This window comes from Chroicocephalus ridibundus, chromosome 3, assembly GCF_963924245.1.
Source record: "Chroicocephalus ridibundus chromosome 3, bChrRid1.1, whole genome shotgun sequence".
NCBI classification, from domain to species: Eukaryota; Metazoa; Chordata; class Aves; order Charadriiformes; family Laridae; genus Chroicocephalus; species Chroicocephalus ridibundus.
The window spans coordinates 58,606,069-58,627,151 of record NC_086286.1 but is presented as its reverse complement, the minus strand read 5'-3'; the positions used below and the strand labels follow the sequence as shown (position 1 = coordinate 58,627,151).

At 39.9% G+C, this 21,083-nt stretch overlaps 1 protein-coding gene across 3 annotated transcripts in view; it reads right to left on the bottom strand.

The window, feature by feature from the left end:
- MTHFD1L (methylenetetrahydrofolate dehydrogenase (NADP+ dependent) 1 like) overlaps positions 1–21,083 on the bottom strand; it is a 161,076-nt gene that overhangs the window by 123,975 nt on the left and 16,018 nt on the right. The window contains exons 8-11 of one of the 3 annotated variants that reach the window (XM_063329295.1): positions 18,785–18,896; positions 13,805–13,884; positions 12,994–13,091; positions 8,355–8,528 (exon numbers count right to left, since the gene is read on the bottom strand). In XM_063329295.1, coding sequence (XP_063185365.1) covers positions 8,355–8,528; positions 12,994–13,091; positions 13,805–13,884; positions 18,785–18,896 — 464 coding nt within the window. Of the gene's footprint in view, positions 1–8,133; positions 8,152–8,354; positions 8,529–12,993; positions 13,092–13,804; positions 13,885–18,784; positions 18,897–21,083 lie in introns of those variants that run through there. The other 2 variants (XM_063329296.1, XM_063329297.1) reach the window with 2 other exon arrangements.

Sequence of the window (21,083 nt, the reverse complement as noted above, 5' to 3'; positions counted from 1 at the left end):
ATGTTAGCCGCTAGCTCAAGCTGGAATGCTAATATACATGTGTCTTCTATTTAAGCAATTTACTATGATAGCAGAAAAAGAGAAGATTATTTTGGCAAAAGTTCTAAAAAGAATATATTGAATTTAGACATTTTTATTACAGCACAAAAGTCTCACCAGTTTCATTAACAAACCATCCATCAAGATACTCTGAGCATGTATTAATAATTTTCTGTAGTAATGCATGAGATGTTTTATTCCCAATGCTCAAACTTTGAATGATATAATTTAATATTTAAAATTAAATAACCAACACTTTTGTTTGTAGAGCTCAGCTATCCTCCAGCTTCCATGTCATCGTAACCCTCAACAATGACAGATCAGCTGCTTTTTAAATAAAACAGGACACAAAAGTCAATACATTCAACTGAACATGATTTATTTTACACTTATGTTTCATGATATTTTTGCAGATTTAAGGGTGATGCGGGACAATTACAATCACAGTCCAACCTCCCATACAGAAGCTCAAAACCCTCATGCTACGACTCTCACATCGAGACCATGATTGAGCCAAGACTCTAACCTCCGGTTATCCCTTTAACAAAGGGACAATGACAGCTGATTTTGCAAGTAAAAAAACTTCGTCAGTCTTCTGTGGATGAGACACCTCAGCTAAAGTGATGTCCTCCCTCCCTACTTTCAAAATCAGCACATTTGTTTATGATCGATGTTAAAAGTGGGGGAGTCTTCAAGTTTTTTTTGCCTTTTTCTTTTTCTTTCTTAAACTACAAACACATCTCACATCTCCAAAATGCATTCAAATGATTCATTTGAGGCACGGCGTTTCTCCTTCTGACCCAGTCCTTTTTCCACTCACACCACTCTCACACAAGTCCTACTTCTTGGCAAAGTGCAACCATTCATATCTTTGCAGCCTTCACCACCTGCAGAGAAGTACGTACCTTAGCGAAGCTGACGTTAAGAACTAATGTTCCTTCCCAAAGAAATACAAGCATCCACACACCTCCTAGTCAAAGAGGAACCCTTATCCCATGACCTCTTCAAAACTTGAGCTAAAACATCTAGCTCTAATTAGAAACACTTCCTTTCCCAACTAGTAATTTTTCCAAGATATTGCTATCCTCAGATCACAATTCATATGGCATAAAAACATCAGTAAAATTGTCAAATGCAAGAAGACATCTGTGTTGTCTCCTTGCCTTTAAGATTCAGTTTAGTTCAGTTAGTTCACAGTCTGACAAAAGCCCTTCTTTGTAACACAAAATGTAAACACATGAAAAACATTAACTTGTCACAAATCTATCTTTTACATCATCATCATCGGATCCTGGACTCTTTGTTAAAAAAAAAAAAAAAAGCCTACATTAGATATGTCTAGAAAAATGTGGGCAATAGGAGGCAAGCCAAATTAACATCATCTATACTGTTCTAGGAAAGAGTTTTCTTTTTCAGATAAGTATTGTTTTAACTCAAGTTCCAGTGAAATCAATGGGTTTTAGTACATCTATAACAGATCCCCTGAACTGAGACTCTTCAGAAATCGTATTTTGTCTACGGATAGCTTTGAACTACTCTTGTATGACCATGTAGTACCTGGGTTACTTAATTTGGGCATTTGTTTTTAGTCATTTTTTCCCACTTTTGTAACACCATGTTTGCCAACCATCAGATTCTAAAGCACTGTCAATAACTTACTATGTGGACTATTTCATCATCCCACCTTCCTAGAATGCCCTCCCCTTGACTTAAAAGGGAATTCACAGATTTTTAGCAAAATATTCACATAGAGCCAAAAAAAAGCTGAGAGATTCAGAGCACATCCTGAGAAGAATCCACTTCATCTACTCTCAAAAGTGGTTTTGGTCCCTGTCATCTTTTTATCCGTACTATGCCTGCTTATTTCCTTCTGATCGACTGCAGGAGCACAGAATGTTACTTCATGTCTTTTACTTTCATCTTTGCAGCTCCTAGAAGAGTGCATTCTTATTAATATCTACACTGTCAAGTCTGTGCGTTCTCACTGTTTTACTGTTGCTACAATGACAGCTTCCATTTTTCCCACAATTATTTCTGCCCATCTCCCTTTTGTCCGAGGATCTTTACTTTTGTACAAAGATGCTTCTTTCAGAGCACCACAGCCAGGTTAACTCACTTTCACTAACAGTTTCACCCTCCTGACTACTGTTCTAACACTGGTTGCCCAAATCTCATTCAAATATTATCGCGGTTTCTCCTTGCCCCTGGTTCTTCTACTGTCTCATTCACTTTTGTCTATTGCCTTAATCTCATTTACTTGATCCTCTTATTCCTGAGCATTAAAGCCCAACTTAAAGAATATAGGAGTAATCTTAAGTCATCACTGCACTCATTCAAAGACTTAACAAGATAATAACTCTTTAAGCTATTAGTTATTTAAAAAACAACAACAAAACAAACACACACACCAAAAAGCAAGCTATAGACACCCATAACTCTTTACCAGAAGTCACCAGTAAAGGACTTCCCACAAACCCAGTGCACGCCGCAGTTGCACCGCTAACGGAACAATTTGTATTTGTGGTGCTTCCTGTTGGTGCCTGCCTCTATTTTTGAACATCGGACACACAAAGTTCACATTCGAGAGAATTCAGAGACACCACCATTAGGTTTTTTTACTCAAGTGCAGCTCCAAACACGGCAGAGGGCTGCCCTGGCATGCACAGTAGCACAGGGACTCTTTACAACTCTAATGAAACAAGTAAAAGTAAAGATGCAGCGTGTCGGTAGTTGCATGAAGAATGCTATCTACTTGTTGCAGAAGATACACACAACAAAGTGCCACATTACTAAAATACTCAAGTAACTCAGCTGGCCTATTCTAAAACGGCTATGTCCAATGAGCCAGAAAGCACTGGGAATTTTCTATAAGAAAGACCTTTTTCCAGAAAACAAAGAGAGAAACACACCATTGCTCACTCATCAAACCGGGAGGAACAGATCTTGCCTCTGCTGAATTTCCAGTACATTGATACTCTGCACCAGCCACATCCCTATGGAGAACGTGGCACTCTGGGAGAACCAGCCTCCACCCAAGCGGGGGTAAAAATGAACCACAACAAACTTATTTTCACCAGTGTACTCGTGCAAGCACACAGTGGTTTGCAGCAGTAAATGGACATGTCTTTGCAGACAGGACCTTGACTTTGTCAAATCTGCTTGACTTTAACAGCCTGCACTTTCAATGTGTTCCTCACGTGAGTTTGTTCAGTTTAATCTATTTTTTTCAATCTGAGAAGCCCTGTGATCCTTAGTTTTCCTGGTACTAGAGTTACTCGGATGAATATCTAAAGGCTCAAAATGTCTGAAGGCAGCTGTGGCGGAAGAAGAAAACCAGCAACCAGACTTCCATAGTCTACAGCACTTGGGTGACACTCTCCCAAGAAACCTCATCCACCGCAGCAGGTAGGAACAAGCACAAACCCCTGAGAATTCAAAACCAAGAACCTGACTTTTCAGTGTCTTTCCACGTAACAGAATTAGCAAAATGCGAGGACTCTGCAAACCACACTATTCAGTGAAGCCGGACTGGTCTGAACAATTCACTTACCTATCCTCAACTTCTCATCTTACATGAGACACCCTGGCAGGACACCTTTGATTCTCAGAGGCTCAGTAGCAGCCTAGAGACCAGAGGATAAATCTGAAGGGCTAAACAGTTATTTAATAGTTTCAATAGTTACCAGAACCTCAGCTTTAAATATTAGGTAAAAAAAGAAAAAAAGAAAAAAAAAGCAGCCTGAAATTAAAAGAAATTTCTATTCCAATAACTTCCTCAGAAAGGGTATTTTAAATATCTTTCCTTTTGTACCTGGCCTACTTTGATCAGTTTTTATAAATCAAATAATCCACTTAAGCTGTTTTGTGGACATTGAGATGTTTTTGCTGGCTACACTACTGAGGCTACACTCTTGCAACTTAGGTCACTCGCTCGCATGAGTATAAAATTACAACTGCTAACGGCTAACTTTAGCTCAATTGTGCAATGCTGTGTTTTGACCTTATGCAAATCTAGAAAAAAAAACTTCCTTTAAAATACAGTAAATTTTAAATTAACTTCAAGAGACTTTTACTTCCATTTGCATTATTCTTCAAATTTCTTTAATATGTTTTCAATCTAAACACAGAAATCCCACAGTCTTTTTCCTCCTTAAAACTTCTTACTTTGCCACCTACCGAGCAGTCACCAGCTCCTTGGCAGAGTAAGTTTTCCATAACGTTGGAAAGCCTTCTCTCTTTATGTATATCAAAACAGAGATAAGAATACGCAGACTTTTTGTTTGTTTGTTATACATCACATTAGCTTACAGTGGAGCTGTTTCTGTGGGAAAGCTACGTGAGGTCTCCCAAAGAGAAAATAAACAAACAGTGAGATGATACACTGCACCAGCTGTAACCTCCTCGCCGCTACCCCAGCCGCTGCGACTCCAGCAAGAACTTTACTGGATATGTGACAATTCTCCTCTTTCAAATTCCCTATCTTCAAAATCATCAGTATCAGCCTTTTCTACCATTTTAATGAGTTCACCATTCCCGTGATCCACATGGAAACCTGCGAAGTCTAGCTACGGAGGGCATGCCCATAAATGACAGCTTCCCGTACATACAACCCCCATCCAAGATTACCACAGTCAGAAATTTCTTTCTGAGCGAAGAATTGTGACTCCTGTCACTTCATCGAGGTGAGATTATGACAACATTGCAGTGGCGTCCTCAAAACGGGACCGGAGCTCCCAGATATGAAAGCAGAGTGATCACTATGAAGTTAAAATGACTGAACCAAGCCAGGAACAGACTGAGGAATTCACAACTAGAAGCTCTCAGAAGCTGAAAAAGGCCCATCCAAGACAATCCCAATCAGAAGCTGGGCCATGACATGATGAATACATGACAAACTGTCTCAGCCATGACTTTGCTTTGGACTGTCAGATGTTTTGGTGCATCAGCACGGTGGTATTTTCCCCACTTACTCTTCCCTCTTTTTTATTTCTACCATTTTTCTTTTCTTTTAAGCACCTTGTGGCCCGAGAAATACAGTGAGCAGAAATGCAATCCAGTGTGTACCCATTAGAAGTAAACAGCAATTCTAAATCTGAAAATTCTGTCCCTAAGATATTTACCATCATACTACTTGTACAAGCATTAAGTTAGTATTTACTTCCCTCCATTTTTAGCTCTCAGAAAAGATAGTTCATCACAAAACAATTTATTAAAGTTAGGTGAGAAGTACCGATTTTAAATTTTCCAGCATTCAAAATCCAACACAGTTCTTACTAAAAGCAGCATTATAGTTAATAATTTTTCCACATTCTTTTATTCCTCGGCTTGCATTTTTGAAGTGAACAAATTTCCAGAATTAACTGGCAAAAGCCACAGCACTTAAAAACAAAATGCCGGAACACACACAGAGTCTACCAGATTTTAGACGTAGTTTCATGTTGTGTTTACGAATATGCTATCTACATGCTTGAATGCATGACTTGAGTTACACTGGGCACCAAACTTAGCTACTGGCTCATGCACAAGCTTCGTTCGTTCGCATGCTCTCAGCTTGCAGTGAATGGGAGGCAGTTTGAGTTAACATATCCTGCAACTTAGAGGGGTTTTAGCACACGAAAAGCCCGTATAGAGGCAGCTGATGCCCAAGAGCTAATTATAACTCGTGGCTCTGACTCCAAGGTGTCTTAACATGAGCCCTACAACAGGGCGCACACACACACAAAAGTAAGAATGAAAAAAAAAGCGAAAAGAATGCTCTCCACACAGAAGAAAATGGAAGTTATGAATAAATTAAGTCTTCATCCTATTTTTGAGTGAGATGATCTGTTAATCAAATGCAATTTTTCAACATACAAAGTAAGTATTGGATGAGGCATTTCGGTGCATTTATGTGCATTCAGAAAGTGCAAAGAAGACTTTCCAGTTAGTAGCAACTTTTTAAAAAGTAATAAATATAGCTATCCATAGAGATAAAAAGGTACATTTGGTTGCATTCTGCTATTCAGAACAACAAGTTTGGGCTCTAGCACATCAGGAATAATTCCTAGACATCATGAAACATCCAAACTCAACTGTGGAATTACAGGCACAAACATCACTGGTTGCATCACGGGTAGAGGTTGGAGATTTAGCAGCTTGTTGAACACACACACACTTTTCACTCCTTTCCCATATGAAAAGTTCACATCATACATAATAAATATTTCCACCAGACCAAATACCCTGATGTACAGGCATATATGTTAAATGTTTCCTCTGAAGCATCAAAAACTTACTCTGAAGACCTATACTGCATCATTCTAAAGGAATTTTTAAATATCTTTGGTTATTGTGAACAAACATAATAATTCAAATGGCAGGTTTTGGTTGACCTTGCCTTGGCAGGGGGAGTATGAAGGCGGCAACTGAGGATACTATTTCACTCCCCAATTTCCACGCTTGAGTGGTATCCAGTTTTCATTGTACTGAACATTTCCCCACCAGATGCAGTTCCCCGCTTTTCTTAAAATCATTGTCTGCTACAGTCATTTCAGCAAGTGGAAACACATAAACGCAAGTTAGATATATATTTTATATGTACAATACTTCAAAGTCAAACTTTGAACTCCCTCAGAAGGGAACGTTCCCATTATTGTAGCCACCTCGCCCGAGCACTCCTTGCGCAGCAGATGTGGCTTTTTTACTCACCCCACCAAATGCAATAACTTCAGAGAAGTGACAAATAGCAACGTATCGCATAAACAAGTTGTGTAGGTACCAAACCCAGCCTTTTCTTTGTGAAACCCAGTTCAGCGTTTATACGTGTCACGTAAATTTAAGAAGTTACAATTTTTCTATTTGCTGCCAGCTTTTCACCTTGCTAGCCAAAACCTCCCCATTTCTTCCACGTGTATATACATTTCTGTCTGTGCCAACAAAGCAGCACCCAGACAATCGCTTGAGATACCTTCCTTGAAGAAGACTAGGAGCCAGAGTGGTGTGAAGAAACGTAAGCACTGGTGCATACAATCTGACACAGCTTAAGACCACCTGAAAGGGGCTTTGCATCAATGCTATCTTCCACCTCCAGATACTTTCAAATAACGTCTGCTTCTGCGAGACTCTGCTGCTGCTGAAGCCTGGCGCAGCCTGCAGCACAGTGCCCAGCTGGTGCCGCTGACAACACGACCCTGAAAATAAGTGATAGCAACCTTCTTCAAACTCAGCCAAATGCTGAACCTGCTTTCCCTTCTCCAAAGCAGCAAAATACAAAATAAATCTCCACCGAAGGAAACCAGGCTCAGCCACCTATTATTTCCTTTTCTTAAACAACTCCTCCAACGTCTTCCAGGAACATCTTTATACATCGCAGTTCTACGACATTGCTTTGAAGACAGCTTCATAACTTCCCTGCCTCAGCTTTGTAACATCAGGTCTCTCAGCCTACAACGGCTCCATCTCAGGGAGTGCCAGAAATCCAGGCTGTCTCCACAGGAAGGCAGTAAAGCAAACAGTTTGCAAAACACTACCTCGACTGAGGAACTGGTAGATCAAGGCAGTTAAGAACAGCCTTCTCCTTCTGGATCAGCCTAAAGCTATATTTTAAACCTGATGATAGGTTTTACTCACAAGGAAGCAACGATATAGATTAATTCAGAACATAAAGAACACACTGCAGCTTAAATAATAATGAAGACCTTCACATGTTTTTTTCACAATTAGAAGTTTCCACTTAGCTGGAATAAGATGAATGAAAAAATGTTGCGTCACTGAATGCAGAAAAAACTTGTAGCTTTTCAGAAGAGAAGAGCATAATTCCTGCTGAGCATAGCATTTGTTATAATCGTGGGAACAGAGAGCAGAATAAGCCTGCCTGGAGACATGTCTACATTTCAGAGAAAAAACATGGCTTTTTAAACATTGTAATCTGTTCTTCAATAAAAAAGTATTTATTGTTAATATCAACAGATTAGCATGTAGCTTCTGTTAAAGTTTGTTTATAAACAGCCACAATACACCCAGACTATTCAAGTTAAACATTTAAAATTCAGATAAAACAGTAAGAAAACCTCCACACACCAATAGATAATGTTTAAGAAGCTTAGAACAAACTACCTTTTATAAGATATACTTTACTTCAGCAATAACAGTTTGGAAGACAAGTTGTGTCTCTTCAAAAAAATTCCAAAACTGCTTGCTTTCAGAAAAGAGCAATATACAGCTGAAAACATTCAGGGTTCTTATTTGTGCAGTGTATTAAAGAAGATGTAAGCTGCGTGTTTATATTAATATGAGTGGAAAGGGTGGACATTAATGACATTACTGTGCATTCTTACCCAGCAACTAGAACATATTTTCCATCTGGTTGATCCTTTAACCTTTCCAGCAGGGACAAACGTACTTTGGCTTTGGTTTGGCCATAGATCTCAATTTCATCTGTAAGCAATCCTATCTCCTTGGCAAGTACATCAACAGCTTTTGGACTCTGCGCTCGGGAAATCTCAATATCACTGGAAAAGAAAACAAATAGGAGCCAGGAGATTTCTCTCAGCTTAGGTGGTCGACGACAGAGCACAAAACAACAGCAAATACTCCAACAATGGCGTTATTGTATTCAGTTTTTCAATCCTTTCTCACGTTTTATTAACCAAACCTAAATATTAGCTAACACCTAATACAATATTGAAAATCACGTGCAGTATTTGTTAATTGTTACAGTTTCACAGAGTTTTCTTATTTAATCAGATTCCAAATATTATGTAATGCTTTCATATTAAGCTAGAGACGTTTCTGCTGGATGCTCAAGCGTGTCCCACTGGAATGGATGTTTCTGGTTTTGTTTTTCTTCTCCTCCCTCCCAGTATATGTCAGCACATACACTTTACTCAAAAGCGCATACATTCCTTGGCCAACAGTCACATAAACACATTAGCTAAACCCGACGCTTGTGCATGTAGCGCCTTTCATCAGAGGGTACCACCAAGCACGCTAAGCCTCCCTACTCCCCCATGAGGGCACCAAAGGAAACAAGGCATTGGAAGAGCAACTCGTGCAACTTCTAAAACACAGCTACATTGAAAATGGCCACACAGCAGGACTTTAATGCACAGGGCTCAGGCCAGAAGTCCAGTGAGCTTATAAACTATTTCCAGCAAGGACGGCGAGTGGCAGCTGAGGCAAAAGAACAAGCATGGAGTAAGCGCACATGGTAGAATTGCCTGAGAGGAGGTGGCTGTAGGCTGGGGGGACACTATTGCATCTGCAATTCCTGACCTAGACCACCTGAGGTCTTTGGATTTAATACTCCTTCATGGATTTTTCATTTGTGAGCTTGACCTAGTTGCCCCTTATCATGTCCACTTAGTTGTTCAGCAGCTGCAAGCTCCCACGGCAGTGAAGTCCAGGGTCCGGCACGCAAGATGTGAGGAGTTGTCTCCTTTGGCTTTGAATTACTCACATCACCACAAAAGCAAGTTAAAAAATTACCAAGAGATTAATTACTTTCAGCCTAAGTAGGCTAAATTCCTTCCTGCAGTTTCAGTTGATTACAACATTTTTAAGACAGAATCTGGCAATGGCATCAAAGCTAATGTCCTGAACTTTCAAACAGTCTGCAAGACCTCAAATATCCACAGATGAACACAGAACTACTGCCAGATCTCAACTCTATGTGTGGACTTAGGCTGTTTTGCATCCACCAGCAAATGATCAGTTTATGCCACCTTAATTGCTTGCAATTTTTTGAGGAAATTCTAAACTGGGACCATTTTTCAATTCTAATTCTCAACTGTCCCACTTCTGCACCCTGCAGCAGCTAAGTGAAACCCAGAAATCATCCATCCATGCACTGACGTAATCCAGTACTACAGGACAAGAAGCTACTCAATCACAGCACTCGGTGGTTGAGCTGCAGAACGTTTCATTGCATATACTAACCTGGAATCTGCTTTCTTTCAAAGACATACGTCTTTGAAGACAACATACTAAGCACATCCTCTTGTGTAAAAGGATATACCTTTGGCTTTCTTACGCATTACTTCAAACACAACTATCCATAAAAATGTATGAAGAATACAAAAGGGAGTGGCTTACAAACATCACATGAGAAAGAATTATTTAAAGTTTTCATTCAGAACTCTCCCTATAAAAACAACTTGAGTCACAGAAAAACATCGGTAGGTTGATGACGGTGTGGTCCCTTTAAGCAAGGAAAATTTGTAAAGTGACTATTCTTCTATTAAAGCAATTGATGTATTCGGCAAGTGGAAAAGGATGTAGACTAATATGACAGAAAGTTCATCTGCCTATATTTTTTTTTTTCCTGCTGAATTTATCAGCCTCTTTACTAAAAGACAGAAGCTACTATTTCAAATCTCGGGCCAGACTATCAAGACTCCCTGCAGCAACCTCAGGCCTTCCTATTTTCCTCACCTCTTGGGCCACAAACGCCTCCTTCTCAGAGTTCCAGAAAAAACAATGAGGCTTTTCACACCCTGCAGGTACCACTACTGGCAAAAAGTGGAAGACGCAAAACTGACCAAGTCGTACACTTACAAATAAATTAAAAGGTAAAAAAATCCTAGATAAATAAATTACAGATAATTTTAGAAGTCAAGTAAAATTGACAGTGGATGCTAACATCACTGTTGTCATTTTCCCATCTGAAGTTCCCTCAAGAACCTTGAAGGCAATTAGCCTTTTAACAATTTAAAATCCTTTAATGACAGACTGCACACGGGTACATGCAATTAAGTGATAAAAGGCATAATTTCACAATAAATTGACAATTATACTCTTAACTACTACTGGGGCTAAACAACACACACAAAATGTTTTGTCTAGTCTATTATTTCTGGTAAAAGTATTTTCTAAACCACAGGAAATTAAAGACTTTATTATAACTAGCATTTAGAAGTCTACATTTGCAGCTAGCTCTTTTAGTTTGACAATACATTCTCTATGTTGGAAATACCAGAATTATTCAGTAAGCTACATTACTCAATGTTGCTGGAAATGTGCAACAGTGGTTCTTCTGCATGAAAGAGAATTGTTATTGTTAAGCAAAAAGTCCATCATTGGCAATGGTAAGTCATAATTTACAAAATACAGGAAAATTTAAAACATGGGGGAAGGCTCTACATCTACAATTCCTGCCTGTGTGCTGGAATTTTTTTTTTGCTGTATATTTTTAAGAAAATCTTCTGTTCCATTTCCAGTATCTTTGGAAATACTTCAATTAACACCCAGATCTCACAGAAATCAAAAAGCAGATGTTCCTAGTTTTAGTGCTTAAGCAGCTTTGCCCCGTTTTCAGTGAAAACTCCATGTGTTTCCACACAACATAGTGTATTACTGTAAGATTACATTTTATTGCAGGATGCTTTCCATCTGATGAGCTATTTTACCTTTAAAAGAAAAAAGACATAAAGCTATGGAGTTATCAAATAAATGGAAGTCCTGTTACTGGTTATATTACATGCCATTTTATATTAATTATGTAAATATCACTCTCATGACATCACATGCTTTAATCTACCTTTTAACTGTATTATTTAAGGATAGATTTTTCAGGCTCTAATTCTAGAAATGTTACACGCTGGCCCAGGAAATGCTCAAACATTTCTTTCCCCCTTATGCCCTCAGGTACAATAGAAAACTCATTCTTTTGGCATCTCTGTTTCAAATTACAATTGCGTCCATTCCCATTAAACTGTTGTAAGTGACAGTGAAAACCAAATCAAAGTGCTTAGAGAAGAAAACATTTTTTTACAGCTTTCCAGAAACACAGCAGTGGGATTCAGAATTACAGAATCGCAGAGTGGTTGAGGTTGGGAGGGGCCTCTGGAGATCATCTGGTCCAAGCTCCCTGCTCAAGCAGGGCCAAGTAGAACAGGCTGCCCAGGACCACGTCAAGACAGCTTTTGAGCATCTCCAAGGAAGGAGACTCTACAACCTCCCTGGACAACCTGTGCCAGTCACCCTCACAGTAAAAAAGTGTTTTCTGATGTTCGGATGGAGCCTCCTGTGTTCCAGTTTGTGCCCATTGCCCCTTCTCCTGTCACTGGGCACCACTGAAAAGAAGCCAGCTCCGTCCTCTTTGTATCCTTATATTTATATATGCCGTATTTATACACATTGATAAGATCGCCCTGAGTCTTCTCTTCTCCAGGCTGAGCAGCCCCAGCTCTCTCTACTTTTCTTCCTATGTGAGGTGTTCCAGTCCCTTCATCACCTGCGTGGCCCATAAGCATGCATACAAATACGCACACCAAAATTTCAGTTTTCTTACAGGGCAGAACCTCACTTCAAAGCCATTGGTTCCTCTCTCTGTCACCCAACACAACCAACACACAGGAAAGCACTTTAGCACAGCAAAGCCTCAGGCTGCTCTAAATGTCAGAGATGTCAGCAACCGTGCCAAGGCAGACCCAAAATCCCTCCAGCCCAGACACGGGCTTTGGGAGGTGAACGACAGGAACTGATTGAAAAGATTCTGGCTACGAGAATAAATATGCTTCTTGCTTTTCACATCAACACAGGAATTTAAAAGTCTAATGCAGAAGGAAGTACTTCTACTGTAGGAAGAAAATAAACACAAGACCAAATGCCATTGAAACCACTGGGCCTTAACTAGATCCATAAACACCTTCCTACATTAGAGTTCAGTGATTAAGAACTTCTTGTATTTTGTATTCCTGTTGACATTACACAAGGCTTCACCTCCCTCCCTCAATGAAACCTTCCAGTTTTAGGTCTTCATTAAATAAAGCTTGGCTTCAATGTACATCATAAAAGTAAAAATTGATGGGAAACAGAAGGACATGGTCACAATGAGGCACACAACAGAAAGGCACGACACGCAGTCCGCATAAGCAGATTAAAAATAATTAGGCACAGACCATTTTGGGGTTCATTGTCACATTTAACATTCGCCTACTTTTTTTTTTTAATTTAAAAAACCAAAACACTTATTACCTGGGCACTGGGGAGAGAGGCTGCAATTTCAAGCAGCGGAGGTCCCACTTCCTGTACTGCTGGGACTGGATCCATCGCTCCGTGTTTTTTACCATGTTCTGTTTTTAAACAAGAAAACAGCACACACCAGCTGCACCATAAATGCTGAACACTAATTTCAAACGATCTCACGAGTACGTTGAAATAATTTTCATGGCAAAGCCTTACAAAAAAACAAAATTAAAAATCTTTCCATTTCATAGTTTTAGAATGAAAGAAAAAATAATCACTGCACTATTACTGTCCTATTGTTTGTCCTCATTTCAGAAAGAGACAAGTCCATTAACATGTAAGTGGCAGAGAAAAGCCTCTAATCAGGCACTTACTTAGAGATTTTATTCTGGTAAAATGGAGAATAAATTTTATTCTCTCACACCTTAAAAATAATGGAAGATCTTACTTGTTCACTGACTGACTCATACTGCTCCAGCATAAAACAATCTTTCGGACCCTCTATCATCACGTCACAAAAACGTGCACAGATATAATTAATCTTCACTGCCTCACCAGAATAAGTAACATTAGTCTACTGATACAAGTGCTTCTACCAAGCTTTACTGTAATCATCAGAATTATGGCATGTTTGACTTCTAATTTACCTTTCTCTAACTAAATGTAACAGGCATGACTCACCCTAACTAGCTGATTAAAAATGGAAGGCAGGTAGAGATGTTCAAAAGAGCAGAACAAAAATTAACATCTAAACTGTGGAAGCAATTTCTACAATTCACAGAAAGAGCAACAAATTGACAATGTTTGAGGCTACACTAACCTGCATTCGCATTGCTATTGCAAGAGAACCAACAGCATTTTCAGCGGCGTGGTTGTTTTGCTGACCATAGTTGTGTTTCTCTGTAAAACAAAAGTATTGCACTAATAAATCACAAAGCTTTTGTGAGTGGGAGCATGTGTATTCGAAAGTTACGTCCAGACAAAAAATTTCTGAATGTTGACTTGAAATTTAACAGTGTCACTGGCAAAATTATAGGTGGCTCCTTTAATATTTCGAATGAAATCACCCAGGAGGATGGATATAGTGTGAAAACCAGAGAGCAACTGTATGCTCTGAAGCATATTACAAACACACAAATCCATATGATGAAACATCGGCATACTTGAAAAAGAAAATTAGGAAACACAGAGATTAATTCCAGGTTCCAAATAATTGCTTTTGGACAAAAAAAACCAACCCAACAACAAAAAAACAGACAGCTATGAGGATTTGAAAAGCTAGGTATACTTTTAAACTGAACGCCCAAATGAGGATGGTAAAGATTGTTCTTTTCCACACACCCATTACAGCAAGAGAGAACCATTAAACGATCACAGAATACTATATAGGATTATTGTCCAATGGGATTTATAACTTGGAATCAGAATATGCAAAATTTTTTGAGCAGCAAAAGTTATCTTTATCAATATGACATTGAGAGTAGATATTCTGAAGAGTCTACACAATTTTGAGTGACTCCAACTTTAGAGACAGTTATAATTGTTTCTAGTGGCAAAATTTCATATAATAATCATACATTAGCTACCCTAACTAAACACATTATTTTGTCATTTTCCTGTAATCCTTCTTTTGGCTTGTTCTTCTGGTGTTGCTTATTGACTTTTATCTAGACACAATTTCTCCAAAATTCACATCCTACTCTCTGTGGGCGTATCAAGGTCCCAGTCACATTCTGAAGGGCGTAGACATAACTGTAATAAAAAATAACAACTGCACGCTGACAGCTTTAACCTTTCGCCCACAGGGGAACCAAAGTGCAAACCCTGACCTGGTCAAGCTCTCGCTCTATCCATCCCATCTGTACCGACCATAAAATGCTCACGTTGCCTTGCACAATTACCTCTCCCGACAAGGGTCCCAGTGGTGGCAGGGGACAGAAACCTCGGGCTGGAGCCAGAGTGGCAGCCAGTGGCGTGCAGAGGTGCCAGCACAGCACCCACCACACGACAACCAGCTGCGGACCACTCTCTTGCACCCATCACCGAGACAGCAAGGAACGCTTTCTGCAGACACCCTCAGCCTCCTTGAGTATGTTTTCTAATCCTTTCTCAAACTTTCTTGTCACTAGACATCTGTACATCAGTGCCAAGCTAACCAAGCAGAGGGTGACAGTCCTGACACCGAACTCTAATTAAGAAAGCGTCTGGAAAGTCATTCTGCTTGTATTAACACTTGCCATTTAAAAAAAAATAAAATATAAATCTCCTGGAGATGCTCAGTTTTAGACTCAGACAGAGGAGTTTTACTGGAACAGTCTATCACAGTCATAAGCTGACTGTTGTTGCTTTGAGACCAGGCTGGGAGAGCTGCCAAAGAGACAAATGAAGTAGGAAGAATGAAGTTTTAAATCCCCTTTCAGACAGCTGTGCTTTACAGAAACATTTCAACTTTTTATGTTATTTGGCTTAATACAACTTCTTTATCAGGGCAGAGCTAGCATGTGTGTAAATATACATCAGAATTAGACATTTCCCTTCAATAACCTACTTCTCTCGGGCTGCCTATGCTACACACTCACCCCACAAATGACTAACTAGGCTTTTATAGGGGTGAAGGTGAAGCTAGAGGTGAAAGTCATGCACACATGAGCTAGCAAGGCAATCACAGTATTGCAACAGCTCTCTTTCTTAGGATAAATTTCCAGATGGGAGCCGGAATAGCACTCTCTGCTTTGGATTTTGGCCACAAGATCAGCTGAACATTGTGTTCCCTCCTCTGGCACACCCCAAGGAAGGCCCATCCGCTCATCTATTTGTACCCCGTTGCGCGGATGGGTGAGAGCTGCTGTCATGCTCTACCTGTCTGCTCAGGCGGTTTAGAATAGTGAAGAGGTGGGGAAATGGTTGAATTTCCCACTAACGTACTTAAACCATATGGGCTTCAGCTTTCAAGTGACCCCAAAGGAGCTGGGCATCAAATCCCAAATAATTCTGGCATCCTTAAGTTTTGTTCAGAAACTTGATTTGCCTTTCTGTACATTTACATATAAAGCATTTTCCTGCAGGACACTACCAGCACTCACTTGATTCCAAAATCATTAGTGCAGCACTAGTTTCACTGGTAGAAATTGCAGAACGTCTTAAAATTGTGATCACCTAACAGTCCTTGATCAGATTAAAAACATGCTTGAAAAAGAATTCTGTCACTTGGGAGGAAGCACTTTTATCTCTACTCTCCTGGCTTACATCATTACAGCTGCCCAACTCAACTATGTCCTTGCAAAATTTGAGTGCTTTTAAAACATGTGAATGTGTTAAACTCCATGTATACCTACATAAGATAGAAACCTACCCATCATCTAGCAAGAATAAAAGTAATTTCATGGCCATTGTTGCTTTCAGGCTTCATGTAGCTCCTGTGACCCCACAGATGTTAAGTTGGACATTTCTAAGGCAAGAAGAAAAACCAGAACAATTTCCAAGCACCTCAGCCAGAATCCACCACATACTGAAAGTGAAGAGTCAGTTGTTAACTCAGTTGTTTCTCCAAGGTCACGACTGCTCCACAATAGGCTTTTAATAAAAATCTTGCAATTAAACTAAGTGCATTCTTCCTGTCAAACAGACACCTGTGTTTCATGTACCTCTTCAGTAAGCCTTGAGGCCAGCATTTTTTAAAGCTGCTAAAATGCATTTCTGCTATTCTTTCGGAGTTTCTCCAAGATTCTGACAATCTCAAAAGCATAAGCATAAAGACAGATGGGCATTTGGTAGATAAGTTCTATTTAAATTATCTTGCTAAGAATCTCATGCTGCCTTTCCAAAGAAATGCTCTACTTAGCACAGCCCGCTGATACAACTTGAAAAATGCAAAGAAACCTATATGCTTATGCCAAATCTTACATTTCCTGCATTAAGAATGAATGTTGGTGTGGTACGTGAACACCACTCAGATGTTTTAATGCAGTTTTCCTAACAGCACTCCTTTAGGGAAGGGAAACGCTAATATTATCTATAGTTGTATATAGCAACTAAGACATGATGATACTTAAGTCTCAAGGCAACAGCATGCAGTTACACTGCATAACTTTTAGGTCTCTGAAGACCCAGGCTCCCTCTGCAATGGAGGGAGAGAATTAGGTATCTGAAAGTGGGGCTTGCACCAGGCAGAACACAGAGACGGGAGAGTTCAGTCATTAGCGGTGCCCACGCAGGCTACAAGGACTGGCTTACCCCGATCCTGCCTTTAGAGACCTGCACCTCTACCATGAGTCCAACATCTCAAGATGGTCCAAGAAACCAAGAGGTTTCTGCTTAGAAGGATTAAAATGAGGAGGGGCCATTCCTTTTCATACAGCTACTGCTGTACCACCATCCCCTCTCTTCTCTGCCCTTTTCTCCCCTGTTCCTCCTTCATGTAAGAGTATCTATAGTAGTAGGTTGGGTACCTGCTGAAGAGACCTGTGCTCCAAGCCCTGCCTCGCTAATACTTAACAATTATATCCAACAATCCCTAGACAAAATAAGTGGGCATCAAAGATGCAAATAGTCTCCTAGTCACTAGGCTAAGAAAAAGAAAACATGAATTATTTTTGAACAACTTGTGCAGCATCAGCAAGGGATAAAGCTTGGTACCCACCCCCGAGATCCTCATTAGGACCAGAGCCCTGTTCTGGGAGGTGGAAGATGAATGCCCCAATGCCTTCAGACAATTGAGTGGATAATAACCCATATCTCCCACACACGCAGAGTGTGTTCAAGTCAGGAAGATATCATGAAAGACAAGGAAAGGAACCTCTTGCTAAGGCCGTGCTTTGCATGGGAACAGCAGCTGCTCTATTATGAGCCTGATCTTGCACCAGCTCTGCATAGAGCATCTGCTTCATTTGCCCATATGGAATATATCTAGTTTAAGAACCATACAATTAGCTTTCCTTATGCCTATTTCCCCAGTTTTGTATCAATAGATGTCAATAAGCACACTTGCGATGGTTTTAGAAAAACCAATCACGCTCCTTCCTTATTTTCCTATTCATTTGCAGTATAATGCCACCTGGACACTGAACAGTCAAATTCATATACATACAAAAAAATCTAGAAAATATCTACAGATCTTCACAGGAGTTTAAGGAATTTTACAGGAAATGCAATTCTAGCAGTAGAATAGAATAACTTCTGGGAAGCTTTCTTAGTTTTATTCCTAATAAAATTCTGCAGCATTTTTCAACTGAGAAATTCATGAACATATACCCCCTCCCCAACCAGTCAGGGGAGAAGGAGGGAGGAGAATCCAAACTCTTTTTGTAGGAGTAATTACTGCAGGAGACATTCTGCCTGTCCTTAGCTACACGTGATTTCTCTACTCCCTCCCGCACCATTCTCTGCACACAGCTTCACAGAAGTTGCAGTTGACATTTTTGCTCCTCTTCTCTTTTTCCCATGTTCCAGGTGGGTCCACAGAAGTCACAGGGTAACACGTTGTACAAACGAGCACTAAATAATAGCTCATCTGATGACCCAAAAGTCTTCCCTCTGAATTCTTTGAATCCAAAGGATCATCACTTATTTAACAATCCTGGTACAAAGAATCTGTCCCAGCCTTTCTTCCCTCACCTGGCATCTTTTTCCTATTTATACATCAGAGACACACGTGCACATCCCCTGTGCATAAACACCCACTCTTAAAGGCTTTCTCCTGAAGACGCAGCTTTTAACCACACTGTGTTGTCACCAACGTGTCATATACTTATCTCATAAGACTTGCTGTATAACACTTTAAAGAACTTTTAGCGCCTCTTACCTGACAGCAAGTCAGGAGAACAACTGATAATGGTGGTTCCAGGCTTTATCCAGCTCACAGGAACATCATCCGGTTTTCTACTGCCAACTACCACCACATCCGCCTGATGAAGCTAGGGACAGTCCAAAACAAAACAAGCATTTAATGTTAGAAATACATTCTTGAATATGCATCCTATAATATTCAGATTTATACAGCAATAGTCTTTCGAGCAAAGTATTTGCAAACAACAACAAAAAAAACCCCAAACCGATGGCTTGATTCTTACCCTACATGAAATTTAAGAACAATAGCGTTTAAAATGCAGTCAGGTAAACAAACTGTGAAATCAGGCAAGTGGGGTCAGACTCGGCACCAATAATATTTAATGGGGATTCCATACTTTCAAAGAAAAAACCCTATCATTGTCCAAAGTCCTGTCCAACAAGATAACTTGGACAGACTTAAGAAAGAGAAGGGTTGAAAGACAGTAAATAGGCAATTATAAAGAGTACAGTCAGATTATCAGACAGTAAAAAACCAGGCCAGCTGACAGGAATGCAAGATGACCTGATCTGCAAACATCAATGCCTTTGAAGAACACCAATTAAAGCATTTTTTTCCTTCTCAGTTCATGTTTGCTAATCAGTGCCTCTGATTCAGTTCAACCTGACAGATGTTGCAGCAAAAATGGTTGCTACAAAAATTCTTATAATCAAAGACAGAAGCGTTTTCCTTTCCTGCCTCCTGTACAGGGACCTGTACCAATTATCGGAATCACCATGAGATAAGGGATGGCACCAGAGGCAGATGTATAAAAATCGACTAAAAAAGAAAAATACATGCACAGGACTGCCTCAAGCCTGAATTTAAAAATTATTTCAGAGATGCAGTGATTTGGGGAATATTTTGAAAAATGTAAATTAATACCAAGTGTCACAAACTCAGCGAGCCTCTCTATGAATTGATTTGTGACTGACAAGCGTTCCAGCTTCTTTTTTGGCCAAAAGTGCTCTGACGCAACCCTGCCCAACACTCCTGCCAAGAAAGCACAGCTACAACTCATATCAGGATAGCAGGTTTTTGGCACTGCTAAGCATCCAGGAGGGGAGAAGAGCATAACTGTGGCGGAAAAGGCAGAAAGCTAAAAAAGCTCCATCTTATCCTCAGAGGACACAAGGATGGCCTAACCCTCCTTGGAGATCCACATATGGAAACATAGCCAAAAGTGTGGGAGAAGATTTACTTGCTTGACAAATGACTAATGCAACGAGTTGATTCAGGCTTCAGTGAGAAGTCCTGCAACACTCCCCTGATTGCCTGCAAACGAACAGCCTCAACAGTCATTCAGCCTTATCCAGACTGCTTACACTCTTGCCTCTGGTGTGAATATCAGCTTACACGCCACTCCTAGAAGGCCACATAAATCATAATGCTTGACCAGTCAAACCCTACTGGGGAATCTGCAAGGAAATTTGGATAAAAAGATGCTGCGGTGACTTGTGTACCAGGAATAGCATGCTGAAGACACGCTTTCCCCTGCAAATGAAGGCAGCCCCTGCCATAACAGTCAACATCATCAACACAGAGAAAAACAGTGATTACTCTCAGTTAAATGAACACAGCTATTTTTTTTGTAACAAAAAAAATGATTCGTATTTTAGCAGTTATAACTCATATACTGTAAGTCAGGTATCTCATCCCATGCAAAGCCTCTGGGACGAGGACTAGGAGCTTTGCACACCGCTTAGCATCATGAAACTACGAACCAGTTGAGGGCTGTATGCAACAAGTAATAAGTTTGACAAACGTTCAGCCAACATACTTACGACAGAATTGATCCAATGTAACTATAATGCCAGAAAACGACTGACCTGACCAAATATTCATCTCTATGACTACCAATCATAATGTTCAAAAATGCTCTTAACAGCTGCACACAATCATTTTTCTAGCCAATGTTATCACTATTTCAGATGGCTAACATCACAGATAGCCATAAATGTATTGGAAAACCAGCTGAACCTTTCATCTCATCGCCCTGCCCCACCTCCTCCATGAAAAAAGTTGTATCAGATGGCAACAAACAGTTGCCCTGTGGGTCGAAGACACACTGATCTCAGAGCCTTCCCCACAATGATTTCCTTCTCTTTATTTCAAAAAGAAAGTAAATGTAAAGAGAAAGAAAACCCAGATACAGATACAATTCTAGCTCTCTTGCTATAAGCAAGTATTTTGTGTGAAATTATTGAAAAAGTTCCTGGAGACTCAATAAAGTATGCATCACAAATACTTTATAGAACTTTTTTCCCCTGTGAGT